Here is a 27,556-nt window from a genome sequence, read left to right on the forward strand (position 1 = left end):
TACGAATTATAACTATAAACAAAGAATTAAAAACGTGTAAGGAAGCAATGCCGAAATACAAGCTTGCAATATGTTAGGTGTCCCAGCTAAATGCAGCCAAGTTTCTAAAATAATGCCTTCTCCTGGGCGATTGAGGACATATCCTAGGCCACAGTTTATTACGCAAAGTTTAAAGTATTAAACGAGAAATTGCAGATTGTTTTGGAAATTACTAGTGTGACCTGTTTACATCGAGGTACCATTACACATCATCTTTTTACCACCTAATAAATAGCTTGTGAGATGCGCAAATTACGACATATTAATGACCATACTGATCACCCACTCCTAAAGCTGGCACTGACTGTAGTGAAAAGCTCAACCACTCTGGAAGTCTGGTTGGGTCTGTGCATAAAATACCCCTTTCCATAGTGCAACTGTCTTTTTTTTTATTCGGTATAGGTAGTCAGACTACTTTTATTTAGTTTCGAGTACTCATTTGTGACAACAAAGCCCTCTCTGTAGAAAATGCAGCTGTAAGATGTCATTGTGGACTATTTGTAATAAAGAAAGGTCACGTGCTGTACCCTGCTGGGGTGTCTTCCTCACATGTATATGGCTTATGCAGGAATAATATAAATATGACAACTGTTTAAAGATTATCATGGTAAAACTGCTTCCTATTAAGTTTTTACAAGTTTTGCCTGATGCTATGTTGTGTTTTCACTTGCATACATGGAAATCCTAGCTTGTTAAAATGTGAGAGTCAATAAGCGGAGTGTAGCCTATCCTGAAGACGCAATGAAGTGATACATAAGTCATGAGTCAGCAAGAGTGCATGCTCTTTAAAACATCCAAAGTGCAGTATCCACAGAAGTACACTTCCAGCATTAATTTATACTTGAATTACAATGCATGCTAACTTTGGAATATTAGAAGAATGCACGAAAGCATTAACTGGAGGTCAGTCATTTGCAGTGATTGGAAGTTACATTGATGATGAACATAATGCAGGGAAAGTGTTTGAAACATATGCAGTGCAACACTTGTAAGGCAGTTTTTAGTACTTATGGAACCTTATTCCCGAGAGTTGGTCATGACAGGTGTATAGATATGATTCTACCGACTGTAGCAATGCTAAATGCAAACTGTAATATGTTTGTATCGTTTAAATCGCTTCCTTATTCAGGCTGAAATTCGGCACACAGATAGCATACAACTGTCCAACCTTTTTAATACCAGTTTAGATGATATGTACAGTTGACGTCACCCTTGTGTAGAGCGCTCAATCGGCGCACTTCCCTGTATAAGAATCGATACCTCGTCGCAGTTTCTACATTTTACAAGCAATGCTTGTACGGAAGTAGATCCACACAGACCTGTGAAGAAGATGAGCATGAGCACTTTGTCCGCAAATTGTGGGCTGATTTTTAATTTCAGTTTTTATTGCGGGATAAGCACTGCCCGAGTGCTTTACACAATGGTGATGTCGACTGTACTTGTCTAATTCATAATTTGATTAGAATTTATTAAAAATTCGTGTCTGCATTATAAGCACCACAAACGAAGGCTTCCTATGTGTCACCAATGCAGCAGACGATGCAGGTTTCTAATGAATTCTGATCGAATCAAGCAAGAACATCATCCAAATTGGTATTAAAAACGATAGACAATTGAATGCTGTTTGTGTGCAGAATTTCAGTATGAATAATCAAGCGGATTAGACCAAGGGAATCATATTAGTTCGCGTTTAGCATTGCAACACTTGTTATGTTTAAAATCAGCGTGCTGTTTTTGAGTGCTCAGTGTATGCTAAAATTACCAATTTCCAGAGTGGAGAGGGACACCACTTTGAGACCATCCACCTGACCAAAGGCGAGATGGTGTCGTGAAGGGGCCTGCAGTGGCCGCGCCATCTCCTTAGAGTTGACGACCACAGCTACAAAGGCCAAGACGCCGCCGGAGCTTCAGGGGAGAAGAGAGGGCAGCGGCCGCAAACAGCTCTTGCACACCATTAAATCCAACACACACCATTCATGTAATTGGTGTACAAATGCAAGGCAGAAACATTCCAGCATATTTTTAGTATACTCGGTCCTATTTCTGAAGACTGCGTGTATGGGTGTATGTGTGTGCGTTCAAGTGTCCCGTACTATCTAGTCTCTCACGAAGGCAAAAAGGCAGAAGTGTACATTAGCACAAAGTCGAGGATTAGGAGCTGTGGTATTGTAAATGTGACTGATAAGCGACCAGGGCAGCGCTGTTTGTGGGGTCATCATGTTACACGCACTGTTTTGTACAGGTGGGCAGAAATATATCATGTTTCCTTTTTTGAATGCAGTTGAGTGTGTTGTCGGTCATGCTATTGCTCTGTTGTGTGTATCGACGGTGTTTTCAAGTGCTGCCACTTTTTCAAACAATGTACCCACGCGACCAACGCGACCGCGAAGACTTAACTGTGTAGTCACTTTTGAAAGAAGAAAAAAAAAAAGCTTCTGCCGTACTTACTAAAGTGCCTGTTGTTCTCTCAAACTGTTTGCTGGCATGACTGTTTTCGTAGCACCAAAGATATATTACTCATGCATCCATGCTTGCTGTTGTTTTTTCAGCAGTTTAACCCGAGATGCTATGTGGCCGAGTACTGCTTGTAACTTAAATGTAACCTCCATACACTGAGAAAACAAGGAGACTCGCATTATTTTCATATGTGCCAGCTCTATTTGTGATAGCAAGACAAAAACCCATGTGTGTTGTGCCTTCACATTGCGGTAGGAATGCACACACTTCTCTTTGTTTGCAGCAGGCATATCCGAACAGCCTTAACGAGTGGGCTGCATTCCATGTGATCATTGCGTGTGCGCCTTTGTCGCTGCAGAGGTGAAGAATTGCGAAAAAGGTGACAGTTCCTCATATGGGAGCATTACGGAGCATATGAGCATGAACAACGTGATGTCATTGCACAAGAGAGCAAAGGTCGTATCCCGTATTACAGCGATTTAATGACACAGCAGCGAACATTCATGTGCGAGTGTGGCGATGGGATCAAAGGTAATTAGGCACTTGCATCTTTGTAAATACGCTTAGCTTCGTGGCACAGCACATTTAATCCACTTGTAAACGAGCTATACTGTACACTGTGACAGCTGGATTCTTGGCTTTGCGTGACTTTGCTTAGACCCGTCAAACTTCCTCATTGACGCAGTGTTATTGACCTATTCTTAGATTGAAGGTAAACATTAGACGCACATAGCTTTCCAACTCATTTACATTTTTGCGCGACATATGCAAACAGGCCGGCAAAGAAACTCTATGTGCAGCTCTGTGGTGTGGTATTATGTTGTAGCAAAGCTATTAATAAAGATTACAATAAATGCACATGTATTTAAAACCAACTTCTCGCTTTATTTTGTGCCTTGCAGCGCGACATCATGCTATCGTGCTATGCCTTAATTCTTGAAGACAGAATAGTTGACAGACGGCTTTGCCATCAAGGAAATATGTAATATATACAGCCATTCCAAATATTCACTTTTAATATGACGCACATATGGTGTGCTCCAAATATCTGCGTATATGAGCCTTTTACAATTACATTCACAGTGAAACACTTTACAAAGTAAACTATGCCATTATGGTACAGGCTCACTATGTGATAAATGCCACACTATGTGATAAACACCACAGGCTCAACTGCTGATCAACCATTTGTGAAATGCAACGCTTGTCACTTGGGCTGAGTAGATGTGCTAGGTAAGTTCCACAGACACTGAATGACACCGCATGACTGCATCAATGCCAGGCACAGCTTACAGTATGTATACATAACTGCACCACTCAGAGTCCAAACCTGGCAGGTGTCCTTCTAGGTGTGGCCGGGACACCTTCCGGCTGGTAGCCAGGTGTGACAATGCGTGCTGCTCGCATAGAGGCTGCTGCTTGCTTCTCCTCGTGTTCATCTTTCCTACGGCGAAGCTGCTGTTCTGCTAAGGACATCTCTTGTTCCATTTGTGACTGGTGGTCTCTTTGCACCCTGTGCCGGGACCTTCCAGACTCTCGGACGCTGTAGAACATGGGGCCAAGCTCAGCCAGCCAATGGCCATCCACTGCAGTGACACACTGCATGTACTCTTTCGTGGTCATGATGAGCTCGTGGTAGACAACATAGTCCGGCGTGTAGCCCATTCCAAAGAGAGCACTGGTGGGGTGGAGGTGACATGGCATCCCTGTGCGACAGTTTATGTATTCCCCAATACCTTTGAGCCTCGCTGCCTGCAGAAAAAAAGCAGAGCAGATGCACTTGCGGATGACGTCCCATTCGGTGCCGCACGAGACAAGCTTCATTTTCTGCTGAGCCATGATGTCCTTGAGTTGCTGCCGCACTTCACGCACTTTGCGCATCGACTTGACATGGATGAAGTGCTCGTTGCACCAAGCTGAAGAGTAGTGGTTGATTTTCCACTGAAGGAACACGTTCAAGTAGGTCAGGTGGTCACTTTCGGGTACTTGGAACTTCTCTCGTGCAGCATCACTGTCTTCTTCCCGACCCTTGGGCCTGTAGAAGATGCTGGGCACGGACAGCATGGAAACAATGGTCAAGATCTCCTCGCTGCACCCCATGTCACAGGATACAATGACCATTTTAGACAAAGGAGGGTCAAGGGGAAATTCAACCATGTGCCGTCCGAGCGGGGTTAGTGTTCCCACATTGTCCAAAGCACCAAGAATCCACAGCTGGTACATGGAGTTTAATATGTTGTCTTGAGGTGGAGGGTCCATGAAGTGGAACTGGAGCAAGTCCTGAACACCTAAAGACTTGAGGAGGAGGACAACATTAGCGAGATTCGTCCTTTGGATCTCTGGTACAGTGGTTTTAAGCAGCTCATTTTTGTACTGATGATCTGTGTACAGCCTGAAACATGTTCCAGGCCCTGTTCTTCCAGCTCGTCCGGACCGCTGGTTTGCATTTGCTTGGCTGACTGGATATATTTGGAGTGCATCCATACCAATGCGAGGGTTATACACCTTTAGCTTGCAGTAGCCACTGTCAACAACAAAGCTGATTCCATCAACAGTGAGCGAAGTCTCTGCAATGTTAGTTGCCACAATGCATTTTCGCACCCCATCTGGAGCCTTCTGAAAAATCTTAGCCTGAAGGTCACTCGGCAATTGGGAGTAAATGGGTAAAATGGCTAACTGAGGTGCGTTGTCAATTTCCTCAAGCCTTTCAGCAACCAGCTCACAAGTCACTTCAATATCTTCTTGACCAGGCATGAAAACCAGAATATCTCCTACATTGGGTTGTAAATGAATCTGGAGAGTTTGCTTGACGGCAGCATCAACATAGTCCTCAACAGGGTTCTTGCTGAAGAACAGCTCCACAGGAAATGTCCTGCCAGGAATGGTAAATACAGGTACGCTTCCGAAGAATGAAGCAAACTTCGTAGCATCCATGGTTGCAGAAGTAACAATCAGTTTCAAGTCCCGTCTCCGTGACACTACTTCACGAAGCAGACCAAACAGTACCTCAGTGCTAAGAGACCTCTCATGGGCTTCATCCATGATTACAGCACTGTACTGGTCCAGGTCAGGCTCCCTCAAAGACTCTCTCAATAGGATACCGTCAGTCATGTATTTGATTATTGTTTTCTCACACGTGCAGTCTTCAAACCGGATAGCATAACCAACTTCTTCCCCCAGTTTACAGCCCATCTCATCCGACACACGTTTTGCCACCGACATGGCAGCCACTCTCCGAGGCTGCGTGCACCCGATCATGCCATATTTGCTGTAACCATCCTCATGTAGGTACTGAGTCAGCTGCGTAGTTTTTCCAGAGCCTGTCTCACCAACAATGATAACAATGCTGTTCTCCCTGATGATACGTAAAAGTTCCTGGCGAGCTGCAAACACTGGGAGGTACTGTCTTTGCTGAAGTAGTGTCTTTTTCCTAGAAAATTCACTAGTTCCTTCGCTGTCAGCATCCTTGATGTGATCAGCAAAACGCTGCTCAGTCTTGTAATCAGCATCGTCATTATCGTCGCGTTCATCCTTTTTCTGCTTAACCCCCAGAATATTGCCCAACTTTGTACCTGCTAGCTCCCACTCCTTCTTCTGAGCTTTCCTGCGCTCTTTCTGCTCCCTGTAGAAGCGGACAACAGCACTACCTTTTCGAGAGACAATGGCCATGTCAGATGTTGGGTCCTTCACAGGAAGCACCGGTTCAGGCTGCTTGGTGAACACAATACGGCCATCCAGAAATGGCGGCACAATGTTGTGTACAAGGACATGGACCTTTGCCTCGTTATCCTCGTCAAAGTCCTCGTCCACATCGACCTTCAGCACGACACCACTAGTTAGCATTCGATTGGTCTCCCATTTCTCATTATCCTTATTGATCTGTCTTTGCTGAGCTGACACTTTTTTTATTTTCTTCTGCTCCAGCGCTGCTTCCTTCTTCTTGGTGTACTCTTCTGGTATGCTTGCGAATGGGTTGTGCGCTTCGTCATAGCCTTCATCCAGACTATACCATTCCCGGTCCAGCCTCTGTTGCTCGACCTCCCAGTCTTCCTTCTGGTCACCGTCTTCCCCCCACGGTATCTTCTCGTCTTTGGAGTGTTTGCTACCTGGAGTGGCGTACGTCTTACGTCTGTCAGCAGCCCAAGAATTGTACTTGTGTGCCGGTGTGGCACGCGGTGTGTCTGTCGGACGGCGGTAACGTCGGTCTGTTGTGCCTCGCCTGTCGGAACTGTCACGCGGCGATGGCGTTGGCACGTCCCAAGATGAGCGCCGGGATGGCGTGTCCTCATCTTCTTCCCAGTTTGAACGAGATGGAGTATCCTTGGGTCGAATATTTGGTGTGGGTGGGTCCTTGAATCGTGACGGTGTTTCACACCAGTCTTTCCGAGACCGGTGCGACGATGAGCGACCAGAGTCATACCTGTCGTCTCGTCGATCCCTGTCGCGGTCACGATTGCGGTCACGATCACGGCAGGATGGTGACTGAGGAGGCTTTCTAGTGTCTTTCGAAGAAGCGTAAACGCCACGACTATGGTGATCTCGGTGATCGCGGATACGCTCGGCGTACTTGGCATCCACGCCGCCGGTATGCGTCGGGGTCTCTATACGTGGTTTCCGGTACTGTCTGGCATGTGCTGATTCAGTACTTTCGCGTTCAGATTCATCAGTGCGATCCCCTTCCTTGCGAAATTTCTTACTGTTTTCTTGTTCGCTCTTCTGCTTCCTCTTGGCGGCGGCAAGGACGTCTAGACCAAGCACTGACTTTCTTTGGACGGGTGCCTTGAATTCGTGAGCGGACTTCTTTTTTATCAGACCTCCTACCTCCTCTTCAAGGCCTTCCAGACGATGTATTGACTCGAAGTCACTCATGCTGAAGTAAGTACCGCAGATTTCCTGAACACATAATTGAAGCAGGTAGTCAACAGAGCTAAAAACGCTAAATACGCCGCACAAACTCACAAACTACGGCTCACGGCTCACTAAACTGCGGCTGCGGCCTGGCACGGATATGGATGAGAATGGATTGACCATGTGGATTGTCTGATTACAAAGTCAGTTTTATTTGAATTTAACAACATCGTTTTAGTTTGTAACAAAATTATGTATAAAAATTTAAGAATAAAGGAAAATAGGTAATAAACGCACAATTGTTCTAACTTTGATTTCAGATACTGGCGTGTCGTTAGGTCGTTAGCCTAACAAAGTTCCAGAACCGAACACATTGGTCAGCCGGTTTCTGTGCGCGTTTAGCGTTCGTCGTTCGTCGATGGTGTTTTACTAGTGTACGAACCATACGAACGTTCGCATTGTTTGCAGTATGGAGACGATTTTAGAGCAACAACGCCGTTACCATGAAGAAAGAGAGCGCCTCATTGATGCTCAGACAAAAGAGATGCTGCACAGGAAGTCCACAGTGAGTGATGCTAGCCTGTGTACAAAACTTCGTGCGCTTCCGTGCAAGCTCACTGTATGGATGCATTCGTATTGTTCTGGGCCGATGACAGCTAAAAAACTTAACGGACTTTTTAACCACTACACTTACATTATTCATTCCAACCAAGCCTTCTTTTTCAGAATAGGGAACAGATCAATTCAGATCATCGTCTGAAGATGCTGCTTGACGTGAGTGCTGCTAGTATGCATCAGTCTGGTGACGCATTTTGACATTTAATTATCGCTTTCTTCCAGAGGTATATGGAGTGTACCTCAACACTGAAAGAGCTCTATGAAGATAAAGATGGGTAAGCTTGCTCTACAGCAAGCGCTTTTTAATGCTGCGCGCTGTCTTTACGTGCTTACCTCTTATACTATACGCTTCCTGACGGCCGTGTACAGACTGCGGAAGGAAGAAATCGCAGCCCTTTCGGGGCCGAATGAATTCGCTGAATTTTACTCGAGGTTGAGGGCCATTAAAGAATTCCACAGGAAGCACCCAAACGAGGTTAGTTAATTTATTGCCTTCGACGCACTGAGAGCGGCACGTCAACGCATTTTTAAACTTTCAGATACAAGTTCCAATGTCTATGGAGTTCGACGAGCTGAACAAGGCGAGGGAGAACCCATCAGAGGAGATGATGAGTAAGTTTTGTTTCGTTTGTTTGTTTCGTTTGCAGCTTCGGAAGCTTAACAGTTTTGTTGGAGCAGTTCTTTTACATGAATAATAATTGCTGTGGACAATACGTCATCAGAATGTAAAGTTAACTCTAGAAACAGTAGCAGCACATGCTTTTGAATCTCTTCAGACATATGATGTTGACTTAAGCAGTGCTTGTTAAGCTTGTTTCAAATTGGTAAACATCTGTAGTAATTTTTGGTGTGTTGATGTGACAGACCGTCAGCATCCTGCCTTTTGTTATTTGTTGTGACATGTTGATTGTAAGTACATAGTCTTCAGAAATGTACAGGGTCGTCTACTCTTAGTGTAAACACACGAGCAAGTGGTCCATCTTGCACTGTACAGTGATTGAAGTGCTAACTGTATGAGGTGACAGCCCTCAGCGACACACTGTTTGGTGGGCTCAGGGCGCTAAAGCACTGCCGCTTGTTGCATGGTCTAAATTATGGGTTTTTAGAAAACGTTGCCCGTTTCCCAGGAGCAGCTCACGAGACATTCAATCATAGAAGGCTTTAGGGGTATGTAATTACCGTTGTGACTTTTTTCGTGAGTGAAGATTCTTTTCCTATAGTGTGGTTTGAGCAAAGACCTGCAGACGCTTGCTTCGTCTGAGCCATGCACATGAGCCCATTGAGACAGTTCAGTGGAAGCTTGGCAGGGTAACAAAGGACAGGAAAGGCAATTGTGGCTAGATATTGTTAATTATTGCCGAATGTAGTTGGGAAAGTAACTTGCAAGTCTCTGCATTGCAAAGCATTGTTTGATATTGCTGCTACCACTGCACTGTATCTCTTAGAAATGCGATGCATTTACAGTACAATTTTCATCAGTGCTTTTGTCAGATTTCATGTTGTTTAGTCTGAAAAATGGGATACTATCATGATTATACTTCCCTTGACTGAATGACAAGGCACCATAACAGAGCAGCACTGAAAACACGCCACTGTGTTACAGAGTCCCGTCGCTTCGTTTGGCTGCACCAACAGCAATGACTGGTGATGGGCATCATATTCACATGACACACCGCCTCATGTGGCCACCGCTTAAAAACCTAATTATGTGATACTGCTCGACTCGCTTAGCTTAAAGGCATTTATGGAAAGGAACTGTACACGAGGAGACAAACATTAATGACCAAACTTCAGTGAAAAACAGATGCTTTTCATGAAAGTAGTAACTGGGAACTGATAAATAATGAGTCGCTATAATTATTTTTTCTAGATCTGGTGGAATTCTCCGATGAAGAAGGGTATGGCAAATACCTTGACTTACATGAATGCTATGAAAAATACATAAACCTGAAGGGCATTGAGGTAGGTAGTTTTGGTTGTATAACGCATCAAATAGGGGTCCATGATTAGATTGCCTTTTACACTGTGTCGTTTTAATTTAAAAATGTAATTGAAAATGTTATTTGAAATAGTTGTAATTTGAAATTTGTGTGTCTGCTGAAGGTTTATTCAGGAGAACATGTGTAACATGCACTTGCACAGGTGGATATATAATTGCCAAAAGGCTATTCTCAATTCCATTCTCCCATGAGTGCCTGATCAATTTGGGCTCATCATACTGTCAATGGCCATCTTGGCTAGTTCTCTGTACCTCGAGACAGCAAGCTTTGTAGTGTCTCCAAAAAGGACAACAAAGGCATCACATTTTTTTTTTTTTAGAATGATATACAAGACATAAGTAAACATGTATTGCCGTGTAGAATACATGCAACCCTGCAGAATAATTTATAATTCAACTTTTTCGTCTGCTATTCTCTGGTTTTAGGAGCTGAATGATAGCTATGATGTTACAGATGAATTGAGACAATGTTGAGGTCACATGAGGCATACTGAAAATGTGATGTATAATAGTTGTTTGTAAATTTTTCTTTTTTGTTATTCCTTGTAAGGCCATGAGGATTTGACCAGGAAACATGATGCACAGAAAGACACAGAGAAAGTTAATATATTTTTTTTTTGCAGTTCCTTATGGCTTCACAAAGCAGTAACCAACTAACTTAATGGCCACCTTAATTAAAGCTCTCGCCTCTGCAATGACGAAATCGCCGACAAATAACGTCACGCGGACTTTGTGGTTGCTGGTGGCGAGCGGTACGGTCTAACACCGGTCTTCGGGCATTGCAGGCATCTTTTAGCAGTCTTGCTATGAATCCTGCTTTGGTTGAACTCATAATTGGGCTTAAAATTTGGAAACTTTGGGTGTGTTTCACAATTTTATGCATCCCCTAGAATGTTTCACTCAGCTAAACCAGCAGTTTGTTTAAGCTCAAATTTTTCACAGATGTTGCATTTTGTTGGCAGAGTTGTTTTGAACCATATTTGTTTGGGGTATTTACCTGAATTGACCAGAAGTCGAAAATCTGCATTGTTTGCGGCAGTTTATGCCATCTCATTTTGTTTCAGAACTTCTTCTTTACTGTAGCAAGTCTGCCATGTTTAGTGCAGTTTTGGACAGACTAACTCCTTTGTGAGGTCATTACTGATAAAGCAGTTAATACCCCTGCCACACAGGCCCGAAAAATGACATTAAACACCTAATGTTTTAAGTGTTAATGCCATTCACGTGGTGCTACACACACGAAAACTGATTGCATTCCTCCTAATGCCATTCACAAGGTAATGAGTTTGCCACAACTCATTCAACCTGTGTTCGCTGATGGAATGGGTTCTCTCGTGCCCAGCGCTTATGCCAGTTAGCATACATTTTGCACATAAAAGTTCATATAATAATTAAAAAAAACCACATTCGTAATATCTAGTTTAAATCAGTATCTGTACAAGTAAGTACTTTGAATTTTGCTGCAACATTTTACTTCTATTAACGAATGTTACCACATGCGCCCCATAAACGACCTATTAAGTTGGCTGCATTTGTTCGTAGCACAATTCAACAAGCCACTTACATCCAAGACAAGTCTCGCCCTAGACAAGTCAGTCCAAACCCTAGCTTCCCTGTCCAGTTTTCGTCGCTGTGCGCGTTGCTTCATTTGCAAGCACATAAGAGTGATCACTGCATGTCGCGCCGAACGAACATTTTTGTGCGTTGCGTCAGCTGTGACTGCACGGGCGCCATATTGTTGATCGTCTGTCGTCTGTACTAGTTAGCCATGAAGATGGCCCTTACTGGCTCGTACTTTGCGTGTACCTATTTGTCTATTCGCTAAAAGTGAACACCATTTGCTGAAAAAGAATTTCATTCTTATATTTTACTAACACTGAAAACAATTGCAAAGAATAAAAAGTGTTATATTCTTTGCAACATATTTATGATAATTTCAAATATCATCATCAAAAAGTTAAATGACATTAGATCTCGGCGTGTAGCACTGGTCAAGAAGTTTAAGGCATTAGGTACTTAATGTCATTTTTTGTGCCCGTGTGGCAGGGGTATAAGGAAGTGTCTTAAAACCTTCCAACAGACAGAGCCCCGCTTTCCTCCTCCCCTCACCTTCTTTTGCCAAGCGTCCATGGTAGAGTTGCTACAAACAAAATGAGGTTGCATCACTTGTGATATTGCTGGGACAGCAGCTTGGTTTACAGCGCTGTTGTCATTTATGATATCAGTGAATATCAGATTTCTTCTGGTCACGAATTTGAGCTTGAGGCTCAGTTGGGAGAAGTCTAAGCTGCATGAAAATCACAACACACTGTATAGATACTAAAATTTGATTGCATCTCTTCTTCTTGTTAATGATGTGCAAATCATTACTATGCTTGTGTCACCACATTGTATTCACGGACAAGTTTTAAATAATTTATAATTAAATTTTTTCTGTCACTTATTTCAGTTTCAGTAATAACAACTGGGCGATTACTATGGCGTCAAAGTTCCGTACAGTTTATATGAAAGATGAAAAAAAAGAAAGAAAAAGGCAATATAATAACTTCTTTGTGAGTTTGATCAACTACAAGGCCAATGCTAGCCTGCCTCAAGAGCTGGAATCCCAATGATTGAAGAAGCAGCTATTATGCTGAAGTTTCCTCCCTGCCTCATGCGACCTATATGGAACTTTGATATTATAGCTAACTTTTGGCTGTTGGAAGTTAAACTGAAATGCATGAGAGGAGAAATTTGGTTGTAACTACAGTAAAACCTCGTTAATTCGGAAAATCGGATAATTCGGACAGCCCATCCGGTCCCGTCAACCGCATTTACTTTTCTATGGCGCAAAACTCCCGTTAATTGGGACAAATTTGGCCGCCCTTCGGTTAATTCGGACAGGCAGCGGAGCTTGAATGTATGGCCATGAGGGCGGCTGACGATGATGATGATAGTGAATGAGGGATAAGCCTGGCCACTATAGCACGGGTGGCGCTGGTGTTCAACCGAAATGTAACAGCACCATACTCATTGCTATAAACATCAAATGGGAAAAGGCATGATGGGATACTTTTTTGTTTTCTGCTGCTGGCTGTACTTCGCCATTTTCCTTTTGTTTTCTTTGCGTGTGCATCGTAGAGCGCGCTTTGTCTCAGCTGTTGCGAGCGTGTCGTACGCAAGGTGTGCGCTTTTTTTTTTCGCGAGGTGTGTGCGTCAAGCTGGTGCTGAAGTGTGGACAGCAGTCCCCTGTTCTCATTTTTTCCCGTGGAACAAGCCCGATAGCGCTGCGTTCTTAGGCCCCCGCGATGCCTACCGCGGCCCCAGCAAAGCGGGCAAAGTACTGCAAAGCGAAGGTCTTGGGAGAAAAAGTCGAGATATTGAAAGCCGTAAAGGAAGGAATGCCTCGACAAGTCATCATGGCAAAGTTTAACGTGAAGAGGTCCACGCTGAGCTCATACATAAAAAATGAAGCTCAGATTTTCGAAGTCTACGACGGACAGAAGTTCAGCGACAAGCGAAAAAGACTCCGGACAGCAGCGCACCCAAAGCTAGAAGAGGCACTACTTCAGTGGATTTCTGACACGCGAAATGTACAGCTGCCCTTGAGTGGACCCCTCATCTGTGCACAAGCAGAAAGGTACGCACTAATGATGGACATTGAAGCCTTCAGTGCATCAGAAGGATGGTTTGACCGATTTAAGAAAAGGCATAATCTAGTCTTCCGTAGTGTCTGCGGCGAAAAAGGCGCTGTGGATGAAAGCGTCGAGAACGATTGGAGGGCTCAGCTTCCGAGGCACCTTGCTGCCTATGAGCCCTGCAATGTATTTAATGCAGATGAAACGGCACTTTTTTACAAGGCTCTGCCTGATAAGGCAATCACTTTTAAAGGGGACCCGTGTGTCGGCGGCAACCGGAGTAAGGACAGAGTGACAGTTTTGCTTGCTGCGAATATGACCGGCACGAAGCGGCTGCCACTGCTGGTTATTGGGAAATCTCAAAAGCCGCGGTGCTTCAAGAATATAAAGCAGCTGCCGGTAGAATACCGAGCGGACAAAAAGGCTTGGATGACGTCGGAGATATTTCAAGCATGGCTACGACAACTTGACCGCGGCTTTTCAGTCCAAAAACGCAAGGTGCTGCTTGTCGTTGACAACTGCAGTGCACATAGCGATATGTCCGGGCTCGAAAACATTGAATTACTTTTCCTGCCACCCAACACCACTGCTTCCCTCCAACCGATGGATCAAGGAATTATTCAATACCTGAAGAGCCGGTACAGGAAGCAGGTGCTTCAACGTATGCTCTTATGCACGGAAGCTGGACGCAAGTATGACGTCACACTTCTAAGTGCACTACACATACTGGTGCATGTGTGGAGAGGCACACCACCTGCAGTGATCGCCAACTGCTTCCGACATAGTGGTTTCGGTGATAGCACCGACTCCATCGGTGTGGACGGCCTCGATGCCAATGAAGATGATGAAGACTACGAAAGCGTTCTGCCATCGAATGTTCGGCTGAGTGATTACGTCGCTATCGACAGTGATGTTGTCGTTACTGGCCACCTCACCGACGGTGAAATCGTCGCAGAAGCCTTAGGAAGTGAACAGCCGAGTTCCGAAGATGATGACGATGCATGCGATGAACTGCCGCATCACACTGTGACGGAGGCTGTTGACGCCCTGAGCGTTCTGGAGGACATTTGTGCAGGCTCTGCAGACAGAGTACGTGCACTGCACCATTTGGCAGAGGTGCGTAAGATAGTAGTTGCGATGCAAGTTTCTCGCACAAAGCAGACATCTATAACAGATATTTTCAAAAAATAAAGGTATGTTGGTGTGGGACAGTTTGTTGCGTTTTTTTTTGCCCCTCTCGATAATTCGACATTCGGTTAATTCGAACATTTTCTCCGGTCTCGCGAAATCCGAATTAACGGGGTTTTACTGTATTTAGAGATCATAGGCAAATAACATGCGGTGATCTGTGTATAATACTGTCCTACGCATCGTTAGTGTGTGTACACCTTACAAAATTGCACTGTTGTAGTTTCTGGAGGCTTCGTATGACCTCAGTATTGTATTAATGTTACATCGTAACAACCATTTGGCTTTTCACACTGAAACAAGATGAAAAGAAAAAAAATGTTATTTTAAATTATTCATCCGGTCCAGGCAAAAGTTCCATGTGCCTCTCGTACAATTTCAAAGAAGAAAATAAAAATGCAGCCCCTATTCCTTTAACCCTTATAGCCCACATTGTGAATTAGCAGCATACTGTTTGCACACCACTGACTTGTTACTACACAGATCTTGGATGCAAAGCTTGATGCGAACGTGTTATCAACTCCCCAATGAAAAGCTTGGGATCACTGTGAGGAAGATCCATGAAGATGAAAATGGTGTGATGTTGCGACCTCCAGCCAGCGTCTCGAGAATGCCTCAGCTCTCATTTAGTGATAAATTTTCCGGGTCAAATGGACATTCATTTGATTCAAATTGATTACGGTCTCTGGGTTTTTGAGTTGGTTTAAGATCTTCTGTTTTTTTTTTTTGCACGACTCAGTCAGCGGCACAAAATTGATAAGTACCAACTGGTAACGGGCCAATTCCTCAAGCTTCAGCCATGCTGACATAACTTTGATTTTTGCTTTTGAATGTGCATACAATCACCACTGTAACGATGCGGTAAATATATATTTTTTTTATACCTTTGTGCGGTCTTGTATATGTAGTTCTCATTTAGGTATTAAGAACATTCTTTAATGTCAATACATGCCTGCTTCTCTTGAACACATCGGGCGAGGAGTCGAAGTCGTGATGAGTGGCACTTACGTATAACTTCCACTTTGTGGTCTCGCTTTCAGAGAGTCGACTACCTATCATATCTATCATCATTTGATCAACTCTTTGACATCCCCAAAGACAAGAAGAACTCCGAGTACAAAAAGTGAGTGGCCTGTCTAGTGTGAGCTGCTTGCTGCCCTTTATTTCACACTAATTGAGCACCCTGGCACTCCAGGTACCTTGACTGTCTTTTAGACTATCTTCAAGACTACACGCTGAGAGTGAAGCCACTTCTCGACATCAACCAAGTATGTTTGATTTTCCTGTTTCATTTTTATTTAACATGATGGCATTAAAGGTCTTGTTATTCAGAAAACGCAGTGTTGGCATCGACATTGTGAGGGGAAAATTACGGGCATTGCGCTGGCAGGTGGCAGCTGGCATGGCCGGGCACTGATTCTTTGATGGTCTGTGCGACTTAAAGAGACCACATGCTGTTAAAAAATTGTAAGAAGCCACCTCGCATTGCTGATTTGAGGTTGGAAGGTGGAATAAAAACCAACCTTCCAGCGCTCTTGAATGCCGATTCAGAAACGCTACTCCTTGGCCATGCAAGCACATTCATACGGCTTGGCTGAAGCGGGTATTTATATGTGGGCTAGTTAGTCACATTATTGCGTTATATCCTTAAAGGCGGAGCTTAAGTGTCCCCAGTAATATTTTTTGGGTTCTCTTCTACACTATAAACGTTGCCTGCAAAATTGACTGTAATTTTGTGTGTGTAATTTGTTGCATTTTGCAGGAAATGGAAAATGTCATGAATGACTTCGAGAAGCAATGGGAAGCAGGAACGTTTCCGGGATGGCAGGTTTGTACTGAGATGTCTCAACTTGTTTGGAACTAAATTTGGGGAATTCTGTGTCTGTGGCTAACGTGGTGCATGACACAGGAATTCTCTTTGGTTTATTGCACCCACCCTGAAGATGCTTAGTGTTGTCCAGAAGCTTTTTTTTTTTTCTTTTATGCGATTGTTGCTGTGTTGTTATTCATTTGCATAAGTTTGACTTCTTGCACCGGCGTTCCTTGCGTCTTGCTTATGTCGTGTTGGCACATCCTTCACATTTCAGAAAGAGGCGGGCAGTGCCTTGGCTCATGCTGGAGCCCACTTGGATCTCTCGGCGTTCTCCTCTTGGGAGGCAAGTGACACACCCATATTGTCGTAGTGAAGGGTATCTCTTCTTTGCTGCTGGTAGAAAACAGTCAAAAAATGGCAATAAATTTAAGTTACTGGAAGATATATAATGTTTCACATATGAGGCGTATGCTTTTTGTACCTATAATTTGCACGCTGATGGGGACATTAAGTGTCTTTATTATGGTTCCACTCTTTTTGAAAATGCAGGAGCTGGCTTCCCTTGGCTTAGACAGACTGAAGTCTGCGCTAATGGCGCTGGGCCTCAAGTGTGGAGGGTGAGTGAGTTGTTTCGTGTGGTTTTTGTTCATCCTTTTCCCTCCTCTTTATCAGTTCAAGCTTTCTGGTATGGCTTTTTCTTGGGAGGCTTCTCTGTATTTGTTATCATAGCCCAAGTCTGCTTCAAAATGTGGCTTAGAGTAATGTAATAATAATAATGGTGATCTGATTTTAATGACCCAAGGGCAGTTCCATGGCTGTTATGTTGGGCGTGCACAAGGTCAGGTCAGACTCCCATTTTTCTTTTTTTCAAGCGTTTTACTGTAAAGAAGCTGAGCACCAGGCCAAGGGAAAGCATGCACCTTTTAAAACAGGCGGCCATCTGGTAGCACTATACAGGTATACAGGTAGAGCAGTGGAGGACGAAGCAAGCTGATGACGAATAATACCCACGAAAAAAAATTATTCATACATTTAAAGTACATTTGAAAAACAGTCCAGAAAGAGTGATGCTTTCACATTCCCACACGCAGGCAGTCCAAAATGTCTTTCTGCCGAATTGTCTTATTGAATTTAACACTACTCTTTGCGTGTGCCAGTAACTGCAATGCAGATAGGACATTATTCGCATTGGTAATGATGACAACCATGGTTGCGTTGCTTATTTGGTTGGCCTCTCGGTGCTTTTTAGCAGCACGAAATGCAGTCAGTAGTGTCGAGAGTGCAGTCAGTAGTGTCGAGAGGGCTGTTGTGGTTGTGCTGACTGACTTTGCTCTTGGTTTTCTGTTGTGTTGCTATCTGGTGAAATTGCTGCCGCTGCATACTATGTGTGGCGTCCTCTGCCAGCTTCATTTAACAAGGTTAGGCGAGGCGCCTTAAAGTTCAGTTTAGAGGGGCAGTAAGACACATTGAAGTTGGCTGGCATAAACAGATTACCACATCATAATGGAAAAAAAGTTGCTAGGAAAGATTTTGAAAAGTGAAATTCAGGTGACTCCACCTTTGGTCATTTTCCTAAGCTGCGATGTGTCAAGAGTCTTTGAGTCTAGGCAACACTCCTGTTCACTTACAAATGCTGTCAAATGGTGAGCATTGAGCCCTCTTGGTGTGGGTGTGGTCAGTTTGAATTGAGTGGCGGGGAAAGCTGTAATCCAATTTCTTAAGCAATAAGTATGCGTCTTACGGTTAGAAAGGGCCAGAGAGTCATTCTTAACTTAGAATACGAATTAGATTGATCTTTTTTCTCGGCTTAGTGTCTCGTTTTTGTACCTTCTCTCTACTTCTTGTAACAGCACGCTAGAGGAGCGTGCCCAGCGCCTCTTCAACTCCAAGGGCAAGCAGATCAGTGAGTTGGACCCTTCCCTCTTTGCAAAGTCCAAGCCGGGCCGCAACAAGGACACTGAAAAGCAGAAGGAGATTGCCACCCTCGAAGCACAGCTGTATCGTTTTGCAGAAACCCTCTCGGTAAGTTGGTCATCATCGTCGCTGAAGATGATGTTGCTAGAATAGTATACTATAGCTGAAAATCCGTGTTGCTCAGCAGGGCCATGCTTCTAACCCTTGTAGGAGGGGAAGTCATGAAAGATGATACCGGCGAGGTTAAAACCTACACGTAGGCTTTCATATTGTTTATTATTTACTCCTTGAACACCATGGATGGAGAGATTCAAGTAGTGGCATCACTTTCTGGCCCAAGCAGCATTGTTTAGCGCGTGCAGTACGAAAAAAGGGACGTTGGTTGCATGGATAGCGGTCGGAGGGTATGGAGTTGGCTGTTTAGGTATTTTGTTTGGCATAAGAGAATGATTGAGAAAGCTTGAGTGAAACTGTGAAAGTTAATAGCTCTGTTTTGGTAGAATTGTGGGAAAACTATTTCTGAATGACATCACTTCTGACACACACACACACCACCAATTGCACCTCGTATGCCAGAATAGATGGAAAGCCGTTGCAGGGATTTTCACAAAATGTATATACGTAGTTGGTGAACATGATTGGTGAAATAAACTTGGTGAACCACACTTTGGAAGGCGGAATCAGTTCATTCAGCTGCCCTCACTGCAATTGCAAATGGTAGCATTATTTCATTATTTGAATTTATTTCACATTGTTGACCCGTGTTGTGCCACATACATCTGTAAAAAAACGCGGTAAAACTTTTTCTACTCCATAAAACACCTCAGTTCTGTTAAACTATCTTGTGCCTTTGAGAAAGTGCTGATATTTTGCTTAATGTGCACATTTTTTGATAGAATTCTTTCAGCTGTTATCCCAGTAGTTGAAAATTGTAGTCATTTTTATGAATTTCTTAAAATTGCACTCTTTCATCTCACAGTGAGGAAGGATGTGCCTGCGTAGCGACCAGTGCTCGTGGTTTTGATTTCTAATCTCGTGATATTTGTGCAGTTATGTTCATGGATCCAAGATGCCATGATTGCTATGCATGTCTTCTGACTTCAAAGCTTTCAATATATTTTGTCACCCTTTCACCGATCTCCAGGAGCAGCGACAAGCCACCAAAGAAAATGTGCAAAGAAAACAAGCCCGAACTGTTGGTGAGCGAGAGGAGTCAGACAATGAGATCAGTGAGAGCGAATCCGAGGATGAGGACAATGACGTCATTTATAACCCCAAAAACTTGCCGCTCGGCTGGGACGGAAAGGTAAGGACTTAGCAGCACACTTGTGTCGAATCTGTTGCGCCCTAGCGCAGCTTGATTGAAAAAACAAACCTCCTGTAATTTATTGATGGAATGTGCTAAATAAGTGGGCAGTTTGTAGCTTGATCTGGCGTTTATGCAGTCGCCGACAGTCTTTTTTTTGACTCAGTGACTTTTTTTTGACTCAGTGACACCAGGGAAGTGGTCAGCGGTAACATTATTTTACGTGGCTAACGACAGCTGCGGAGGCCGAGAGATGGAATCCAGGCAAAGAAAGCAAGCGGAATGTGCACCTCCAAATGTTTTCCCCTCCCCTCAAGGGTGGCGTCGAAATCGCGGTGCGGCAAATGCTGCATCTGCTCTGGTTTCAGTGCGATCACGCTCTCTTTGCAGTCCACCTTGGTGACAGCGATGGACAATTAAGTTAGTCCCGTCTTAACGACTGTTCAAATCCACAATAGAGCCTACCGTGATTGCGAAGAACCAGTGGCTTCAATGCCCGCTTGCATCTATATCGCGCTGAAATAACGAGCTTCTGTTTGAAAAATGATCTCCACAGTCGCGTTTATTTTAGTCCAAAAGATTGAGCTTGTGGACTCCTAGGGTCCGAAATTTGGTTGTATGTATGTATTCCTATGGAGTCCATGGTGGCTCCCAAAAAGTCCGAAGTATCGTGCAAGTCTAAATCATTATTCAAAAAATCGGTTGGCTACCGTATTTAATTGAAACCAAAGGTATACACCAACAGCTTTAATACAGCTTCTTTCCTTGAGTTATACCAAAGAGTGCAGCATGCTACCTGACACAGTTGTAAAAAATTTGTTTTCTTGATAATTTTCTTGAAAGTTTAAAGTTATACTTAGACCATAACACCAATATAGTCTCCGCGTATGCATATTTTGTTTTATTTTGATTTTTGTTCTCATGTGCAGTGCATTTGCTAGGGTTTTGTGTCGGATTTTTGCAGCTGTGAAATGTACCCCCTTTTGAATGTCAAAATTTCTTCACTCCTGTTATAATAGCCTTCAAGGGCTGACAGTATATCAGTCAATGAAATGAAACTACTATATGAATTCATGGCTAACAACTTTTAGAAAGGTTGCATGTACGTATGTGTATTAGCTTGTTTCTGTGTAAGAGTAAGGCCTTTGTATTGCCAAATATATTACACGCTTTGCTGTACTTTGCATCTCTTTCTTACTTCTACTGGCATGTGTGAACAGTAATTTGTTAATTTTGGTCGTTCAGTAATCCCCAAAAGGTATTTTTGCTTAGTTGGATTGAAGGAAGAGCCGCAAAAACATGCGCTGAATCTTTGGGCATAAAAAAAAGAACACCGTGAAAAGGCATTAAGTTAGCAACGCAACAGGTTTGCGCAGAAGAAGGAAAAAGTAAAAAATGCAATGTGAATAAATAGTAGTATTAACATGCAAATATACAGCAGTTAACGTCGGCAAATGTAATAAAATTTTGTCATTAGTGAGCTGGTGTTGCAAGCATTTGCTTATACCTTGGTATCTCGTTTTCTCTTTCTTTTTCTCCTCAGCCCATTCCATATTGGCTGTATAAGCTGCACGGCTTGAACATCAGTTACACGTGTGAAATATGCGGAAACTTCATCTACAGAGGGCCCAAAGCTTTTCAGAGACACTTTGCCGTAAGTACTGTAATGCATACTTGGGAGATGTGAGTTCAGGCCACGGCTCTCTCTGTGAGTATTTGATTTGCAGTGAAGTCCCGCTACAAGGAAGTTTTTGTCGCAGCGAGTAAGTTCCGATTCCCTGTCAGCAAGTTATACGAAGTAGTGTTATTATTGCCCCCACAATTAACAATTTTCGTGCTGATGCTCTGCGTCAGCGAAATTTTTTGCGTATAACAGCCCACGTTTTCCTTTGCACATCTAAATGTGTCAATATATTGTTCAGGTGTACTAAAAGTAGCTTTCGAAGTCAGCTTGCACATTGCTTCATGCAGAATTGAATTTACTGGGGTAGTCGTGCTCGCACAAAGGTGTGATCCGGCATGCGATTTTTTAGGGTTGGCCCGCCTCGAGCTCCACGAATGTGACCGTGGCTCTTGGTGTGAAGTGACTCTCTGCTTTCCTTTGTTGTTTAGCTTGGCATTTATTCTAATTTGAGCTCGGCAGCACTAGAAACAACATCGGAGGTGAAAAATGCGGCTAGTTTCAAAGTGTTTTCACTGTGGTTTCAATGTAGAGCATGTTAGGCCTAACGACGCCAAGCAAGCAACATGCAGCAATCGGTTGTTGCCCGGCATGCCCGTGAGTGCCTCGTCAATGAAGGAAGTGCGTCGCTGCCACGGCTGAAATATAGTTGATGCGTTCCCGGTTCATGCGATTACTCGTTTGATGTAATCGAAATCGCGAGCTGTAAAACATCTCCCATAAATTTACACTATATTCCTCCCTGTTAATACAGTAAAACTTGATTGATACGTTTTTTAAAAATAGGCGGGGGAAACCTATTATCCGGGATAACGTATGATCTGAACTGTCTAAAATAAAACAAAACTAACTGCTTAATGAGGTACAATGGCATTTAGAATTGAGACTCACAGCATAAAAGTGTAGATTAGCATTTAGAGACATAAAGACGCAGCTGGCACCGGCTGTGGTTATGACGTCACTTCTCCTGCACTGACGGAGCACGCGGCCAGGCACGGCCGCGACGGTAGCTCCGACACACCAGCTGCTACTTCTAAAGTCACGCGGCTCCTGGCACATGCGGAGATGGGCCCACGCTGTGCCACGCGAAATGACTCGACGACTAGCATAGTGTTGCTTTCGCAACAAAACTGACAAGAACCATTTGCATTACGGTAAATTTATCCTATTTATTTGGCGTAATGAACCTACCCCCCCCCCCCCCACACACACACTTTTGCCACTGAGAATCGGATAAAAAAAAAAACGTTCTTTAGCGCGTCACCATCGCATTCCACCGCATATTCCTTGGCAGTGCGCCCTGCGCAGCTTTAACATCACGATGTGTTTGCGTTCTCATGCTAGCTTTCTCGGGAAAAAAGGAGGGGGTGCCAGCCTCGTTTTCTCTTTATCGTGTCGCGTTTGGGGCAGGCACCATCCACTGCCACAGTCATTGGAACACGTGACAGTGCAAACGCCTTTTGAAGCGAACGGTGCTAAAAGCCGGCGTCATGATCGCGACTGACCGCGTGCTTTAGTGGTGAATTGTGGGTGAAACAATGGAGGGCTGTCGAAAAAAAAAAAAAAAGCCCTCCTGCGTAATGATAGAAAGCCGTAGTGCCCGTCCGACGTCATAGCCTTTTATGGGCGTTGGCTGGGACTGCGCCGACAGAAACACTTTATCCGCATTTTCGAATTGACGGGGTCGAATTATCGAGTATTTAGTTGCAAGCTTCGGAGGTTGCGCGGCGCGGAATCTGTGAACAGGCAGCCGCCACCGTGGCTGCCAACCCCTACTTTCCAGCGCCGCCGGCAAACGATGAGAGGCTAATGATAGGAGGGGAAGGGTAGGCTTTTGCCATTCTCCTCTTAAAAGACATCTAAGAGACCCTCAATTTTTTTTTTTCATTCTTTTTTTCTTTCATTTTTTGCCGCTCCTAGTGCAGGCACTGCCGTGTTAATGGCGGTGTGACAACAACTCTAGGCACAGTCTCCATATGTCAGGTGACATATTTGTGGTATGCATTTAACATGCACTGGAGAATGTTTCTGAAACATCTGAGCATCCGTATGTGCGGCACTTCATCCAGAGTATCTATTTTAATCTTCGTGCCTGAGCGCACACGCGCCTCTTCTACGTCAAAGTTTCCAGAGGCAGTGCGGTCTCGGCATGGACCTCTCATTGTGAAAGTAGGAGTGCATTTATGCTTTTATGGTTTGTTAGGACAAAAAGTATATACGCACGTGGTTCGGTTTGGTTTATGGGGCCTAAATCACAAAGTGACTCAGACTACGACTTTGTTCTCATGGAGTGATTGCAGGAGTGCTGTTAGGATAAAGGTTTCTTGCAGGGGCACGACAGGATATTTGGTATATAGACCATTTTGCCTACAGGAGTTTGACAAATTGCGCAATAGTGTCATATTTGTACATGGGGCTCTCAAGGGTATTCATTGTTCGATATAAGCAGCAATTTTATATATCCGGGATATAGACTCACGTAAAAGACGTGGCAGTATGTGAGAGACCCTACTGCTTTTCAGCTGTCAGCAGTGGCGAGCGCTACTGCCATTTATGTATGTGCTGAACAGTCAGCAGGCACCGCTTTCCTTTCTTTTCCTGAAAGGGCACTTTGATCATCCTGAATTGCAGCATCATGTGCAATGTACTGTATCCAAAAGTTCTGAATTCACGTCGTTCGGAAATTCAGATCATCTTCCACCTTGTCACGGCTGTAACTCGTGTGCATGCCTCCTGGATGACCGCAACATTAGCACCATTTGTCTGGCTAATGCTGCTGTTAGACTGAGTTCTCACTTATTGATCTCCAGATTAGTAGCCCTGTCCCGAGCCGAGAACAGTCCAATTGCCCAACCTTGTCTGCCCTTCTGACTGTATGCGACAGCAGAATGCAAGCGCATTTATTTGTACTTCCGGTTTATCCAAACTGACACTTTATTCTTGTCAACGTCAAATACTGTATTTTCTAGTATATAAAATTCAGCTCCTTTCCAGAAACCTTGCTTGTGCGTCCTATATTTATTGGCAACATTTGTTTGATGGCTACTGCATGTGTGTTTTGTACCTCCTGCATGTACCGCACCGCATGCACCCGACACCCGAGCACGGCAACGATCAGAGGAGCGATTATGAGTGCAAAGAGGGTGTCTTAGCTGCATTACCTAAAAAAAATTGATTAATTTTTAACGCGGTAGCGTTAAGGGCCCCGTGTCGCAGAAAAGTCGGTGTCGGCAGCGGTGGCCCTGTGAGTGAAAAATTGCAGAAGCGTTAATAAATAAAAACGAGTAGGAAAAATCGCCAACCTGAGGAATCGAACGTGGGCCTTCGGGGTGCGAGACGAGCACGCTAACCACTCCACCACGCCAGCTAGATGGTTTGAAATGGACAAAGGCGCGTCTATTGATTGCGGTGTTGTCTCGGAAATGTTCCTTAGAGACGTGTATTGTGGCGTATAATAATAATTATGAGCATGTAAATTACAGAATTACAGAACACGCAGTTAAGCGAGTGGCAAATTACTTTTCCGGTGTACTTCCTCTTTGCTTGGCGTGCACGTAGCGCCATCATGCGTGTGGCGCATGGAATAAGATAGACCAGCCGTGAACAGGGCATGGTCTCCGAGATCATCGCGCCGGCTCGGATCGGCAACGATGTTGCCGACAAACTACGACTGCGACTTGAGGCCTGCGCGTTTCGGCAAGGTGGCTTGCAGTGCTTCTACGTCCCAGAAGGATTAATAAATAAAAATGAGCATAGCAAGTTGCTCTATGTAGGAATTCGAAACAGAGCTTCCCTTCTCAGTGCACGCCTCAGCCGCATTGTAAGCGAAGGAACGCTGGTACGCGCGGACTGGAGCCGAAAGGTTTTCTCGCAGAGGCCGCTAGGGAAAGCGATGACGTCACCGCTAGGGCATGAAGCGTTGGAACATGAACTCGCTCTTGAGAGACGTGTAATGAAAGCGGTTGCGTCTACCAGTACCGGGTGCACTACGGTGTCTCTTGTGCTATCGCGTTCCATCCTTAAAGGTGGAGCTTAAGCGTCCTCCAAATTTTTTATAGCAACGCCAATCATGAAGCTTTTGCAAACTTTGAGGAAAAGTTAAGCATTGCTGCTGCTGGTCTGCCTATGCGAGAGTTTTTATTGGCATGTTGCCTTTTTTTTTCTATCATTTCACATAAGTTTTCTCACAGGCACGAAAACATTTCGCAATGGTCATGCAGGATGTTTAGTCTAGTTTCTTTGCCGTAACTAAGTAAATTCAGGCATCTTATACAATGGTGCATCTCATATGCCAGCTTTTTCAATGAAAGCCTCTAAATACGAGGGTTGCATCTTAAAGAAGGGCGCATGTTATACACTAAAAAATACAATACTGGGTGTTTTGTATTTACCTGTGCATAATGGAAGACGTATCCTGCTCAAACTGCAGATTATTTGGGTTCTAACATTAACCAGAAGGTAGCTTTTGATGATCTACATTCTTTAGTCACTAATTTGACTTTGGAACTTGCCTGAATTTTCCAGAGTTGGAGAAAAATTGCAGACAGCTGCGCTGAATTTGCTGCTCCGCTTGCGCCTGAACGAAAAATTCTGCTGCAGCCATCTGTAGTTCTTTGCCTATTTCAGAAAATGCAGACAAATTCCAACATTAAATTTCTTTTGAATAAACTATTATCACAGGCTACCTTTAGTTGGCGTTTGAGCCCATATAGTACAATAGTGCAAGAGAATTTTTCGCAGCATGGGTTGATAAATACGAAACACCCTGTGTATTTAAAAAAAAAAAGGTAACAAATTATTTGAACGTCATGTAATTTCAACAACTTTTTGATTTGGCTGCGGTCGACTCTGAGGGTGAAAGGGTTGTTCTTTAAAGCAGGCTGTGATTGTCATTAGAGGTTTAAAGCAGGCTGTGATTGTCATTAGAGGAATTGACCTGCTGTAACTGTTGTGACAGCCTGTGTCTTGTTTGCCTTCAGGAATGGCGTCACGCTCATGGCATGCGTTGCTTGGGTATCCCCAACACTGCCCATTTTGCAAACGTCACGCAGATTGAAGATGCACTCACACGTAAGTTGTTAGCTTTAATCCCTTTCACGTGAAAAGGAACGTTGCACTTTTAAATTACCGGGTGGCAGATTCTTACTTGTCTTCGTTGCGTTCATGAAACTGTTTCTCCAGTGTGGAACAAACTGAAAGAGGAGAAGTCCAAGGAAAGATTTCAGGCGAGCACGGAGGTAAGATCCGTTTTCCCTTTTTCATGTGGTAAAGGCAAAGTTGCACTATTCTTACGATATTGCATTCTTTCATAGGAGGAATACGAAGACACTCAAGGAAATGTGGTCAATAAGAAAACTTTCGAGGACCTGAAGCGTCAGGGATTATTGTGAAGTTCCACTTAATCTATCTGCGGTTTAAATGTCTCGTTTGGCACTACATTGTCATCGCTGTGTCTGTGAAGATTGTACGTGGAAATTAAACAGGTCAAAGCTATTTGCTTTTCTTTATTTACAAACAGCAACGCCACTTGCAAACAATGGTTGGAGTTGGTTGTGGATGCTCGATTATGTGCACATAATAGTAAAATATCTACGCTCCAGTTCAACCGTGCATGTTCCTACCGACACTTCTCTGTTCAGTTCTCGGGTACGCAGACCACGCAAGAAACAGCGACAACAGAGTTGAATCACCGGAGAGCACAAACATTGGCACACAGTATTCAGGGCTCTAAGAAAGTTCTTGCAATGGCTACAGACAAAAGCAGACTTTTGCAACGGATGAGAAAATAATAGCCTTCCAGCATGCGTGCGTGCACATTGATAAGCAGCACATGTATTAATGCTGTTAGGTTGTATTTTACAGCACTATGTTTTTGACAGCAACATATTGCGGGAGTTGCTGAACGGTGGCTTCGTGTATGCCAGCACTGGAGTGCACTGTCTCGTGTAATGTAAGCCGGTGCAGCGATGTCAATTACCAAAGGATAGGACTCTAATACACCTAATACGAACGAGCTGTTCTGTGTTGGCTTTGCCTTCAGGGGGAATTTCATTTCATTCCAGCTGTCGTGCAAAGG

General features: G+C 44.0%; 3 protein-coding genes across 7 annotated transcripts in view; 2 read left to right on the top strand and 1 right to left on the bottom strand.

Annotated features, from left to right (window-relative positions):
* The window catches only part of LOC146208419 (endosome/lysosome-associated apoptosis and autophagy regulator family member 2-like), a 61,266-nt gene extending 57,895 nt beyond the window's left edge, over positions 1-3,371 (top strand). For all 5 annotated transcript variants that reach the window (XM_084593652.1, XM_084593643.1, XM_084593617.1 and 2 more), the window contains one exon: positions 1,812-3,371. In XM_084593652.1, coding sequence (XP_084449778.1) covers positions 1,812-1,871 — 60 coding nt within the window. In that variant the 3' untranslated portion in view covers positions 1,872-3,371. The remainder of the gene's footprint in view (positions 1-1,811) is intronic.
* On the bottom strand, positions 3,357-7,489 carry Prp16 (ATP-dependent RNA helicase l(1)G0007). Its single transcript, XM_084593607.1, has one exon. It carries the CDS (start codon positions 7,363-7,365, stop codon positions 3,814-3,816), a length of 3,552 nt encoding a protein of 1,183 aa, XP_084449733.1. The 5' UTR covers positions 7,366-7,489; the 3' UTR covers positions 3,357-3,813.
* A 207-nt stretch (positions 7,490-7,696) lies between these two features.
* On the top strand, positions 7,697-26,973 carry noi (splicing factor 3a subunit 3 noi). The gene is made up of 17 exons (XM_084593683.1): positions 7,697-7,909; positions 8,071-8,118; positions 8,185-8,237; positions 8,332-8,437; positions 8,502-8,574; positions 9,833-9,924; positions 15,807-15,889; positions 15,962-16,034; positions 16,529-16,594; positions 16,854-16,922; positions 17,129-17,196; positions 18,430-18,601; positions 19,638-19,799; positions 21,343-21,453; positions 26,460-26,550; positions 26,662-26,717; positions 26,793-26,973. The coding sequence occupies exons 1-17, from the start codon at positions 7,814-7,816 to the stop codon at positions 26,868-26,870; spliced, it is 1,497 nt and encodes a 498-aa protein (XP_084449809.1). The 5' UTR covers positions 7,697-7,813; the 3' UTR covers positions 26,871-26,973.
* Positions 26,974-27,556: the final 583 nt, after the last annotated feature.

The sequence above is a fragment of the Amblyomma maculatum genome, chromosome 1 (assembly GCF_055883805.1).
Source record: "Amblyomma maculatum isolate TAMU_Amacu chromosome 1, ASM5588380v1, whole genome shotgun sequence".
Classification (NCBI taxonomy): Eukaryota; Metazoa; Arthropoda; class Arachnida; order Ixodida; family Ixodidae; genus Amblyomma; species Amblyomma maculatum.

Excerpts from the sequence above, each read along its gene's own strand:
- Prp16 (XM_084593607.1), bottom strand. The coding sequence starts at position 7,365 with ATGAGTGACTTCGAGTCAATACATCGTCTGGAAGGCCTTGAAGAGGAG.
- noi (XM_084593683.1), top strand. The coding sequence starts at position 7,814 with ATGGAGACGATTTTAGAGCAACAACGCCGTTACCATGAAGAAAGAGAG. Across the intron at positions 8,119-8,184 it reads GTCTGAAGATGCTGCTTGAC|AGGTATATGGAGTGTACCTC; the intron begins GTGAGTGCTGCT and ends GCTTTCTTCCAG. Across the intron at positions 16,035-16,528 it reads CACTTCTCGACATCAACCAA|GAAATGGAAAATGTCATGAA; the intron begins GTATGTTTGATT and ends TGCATTTTGCAG.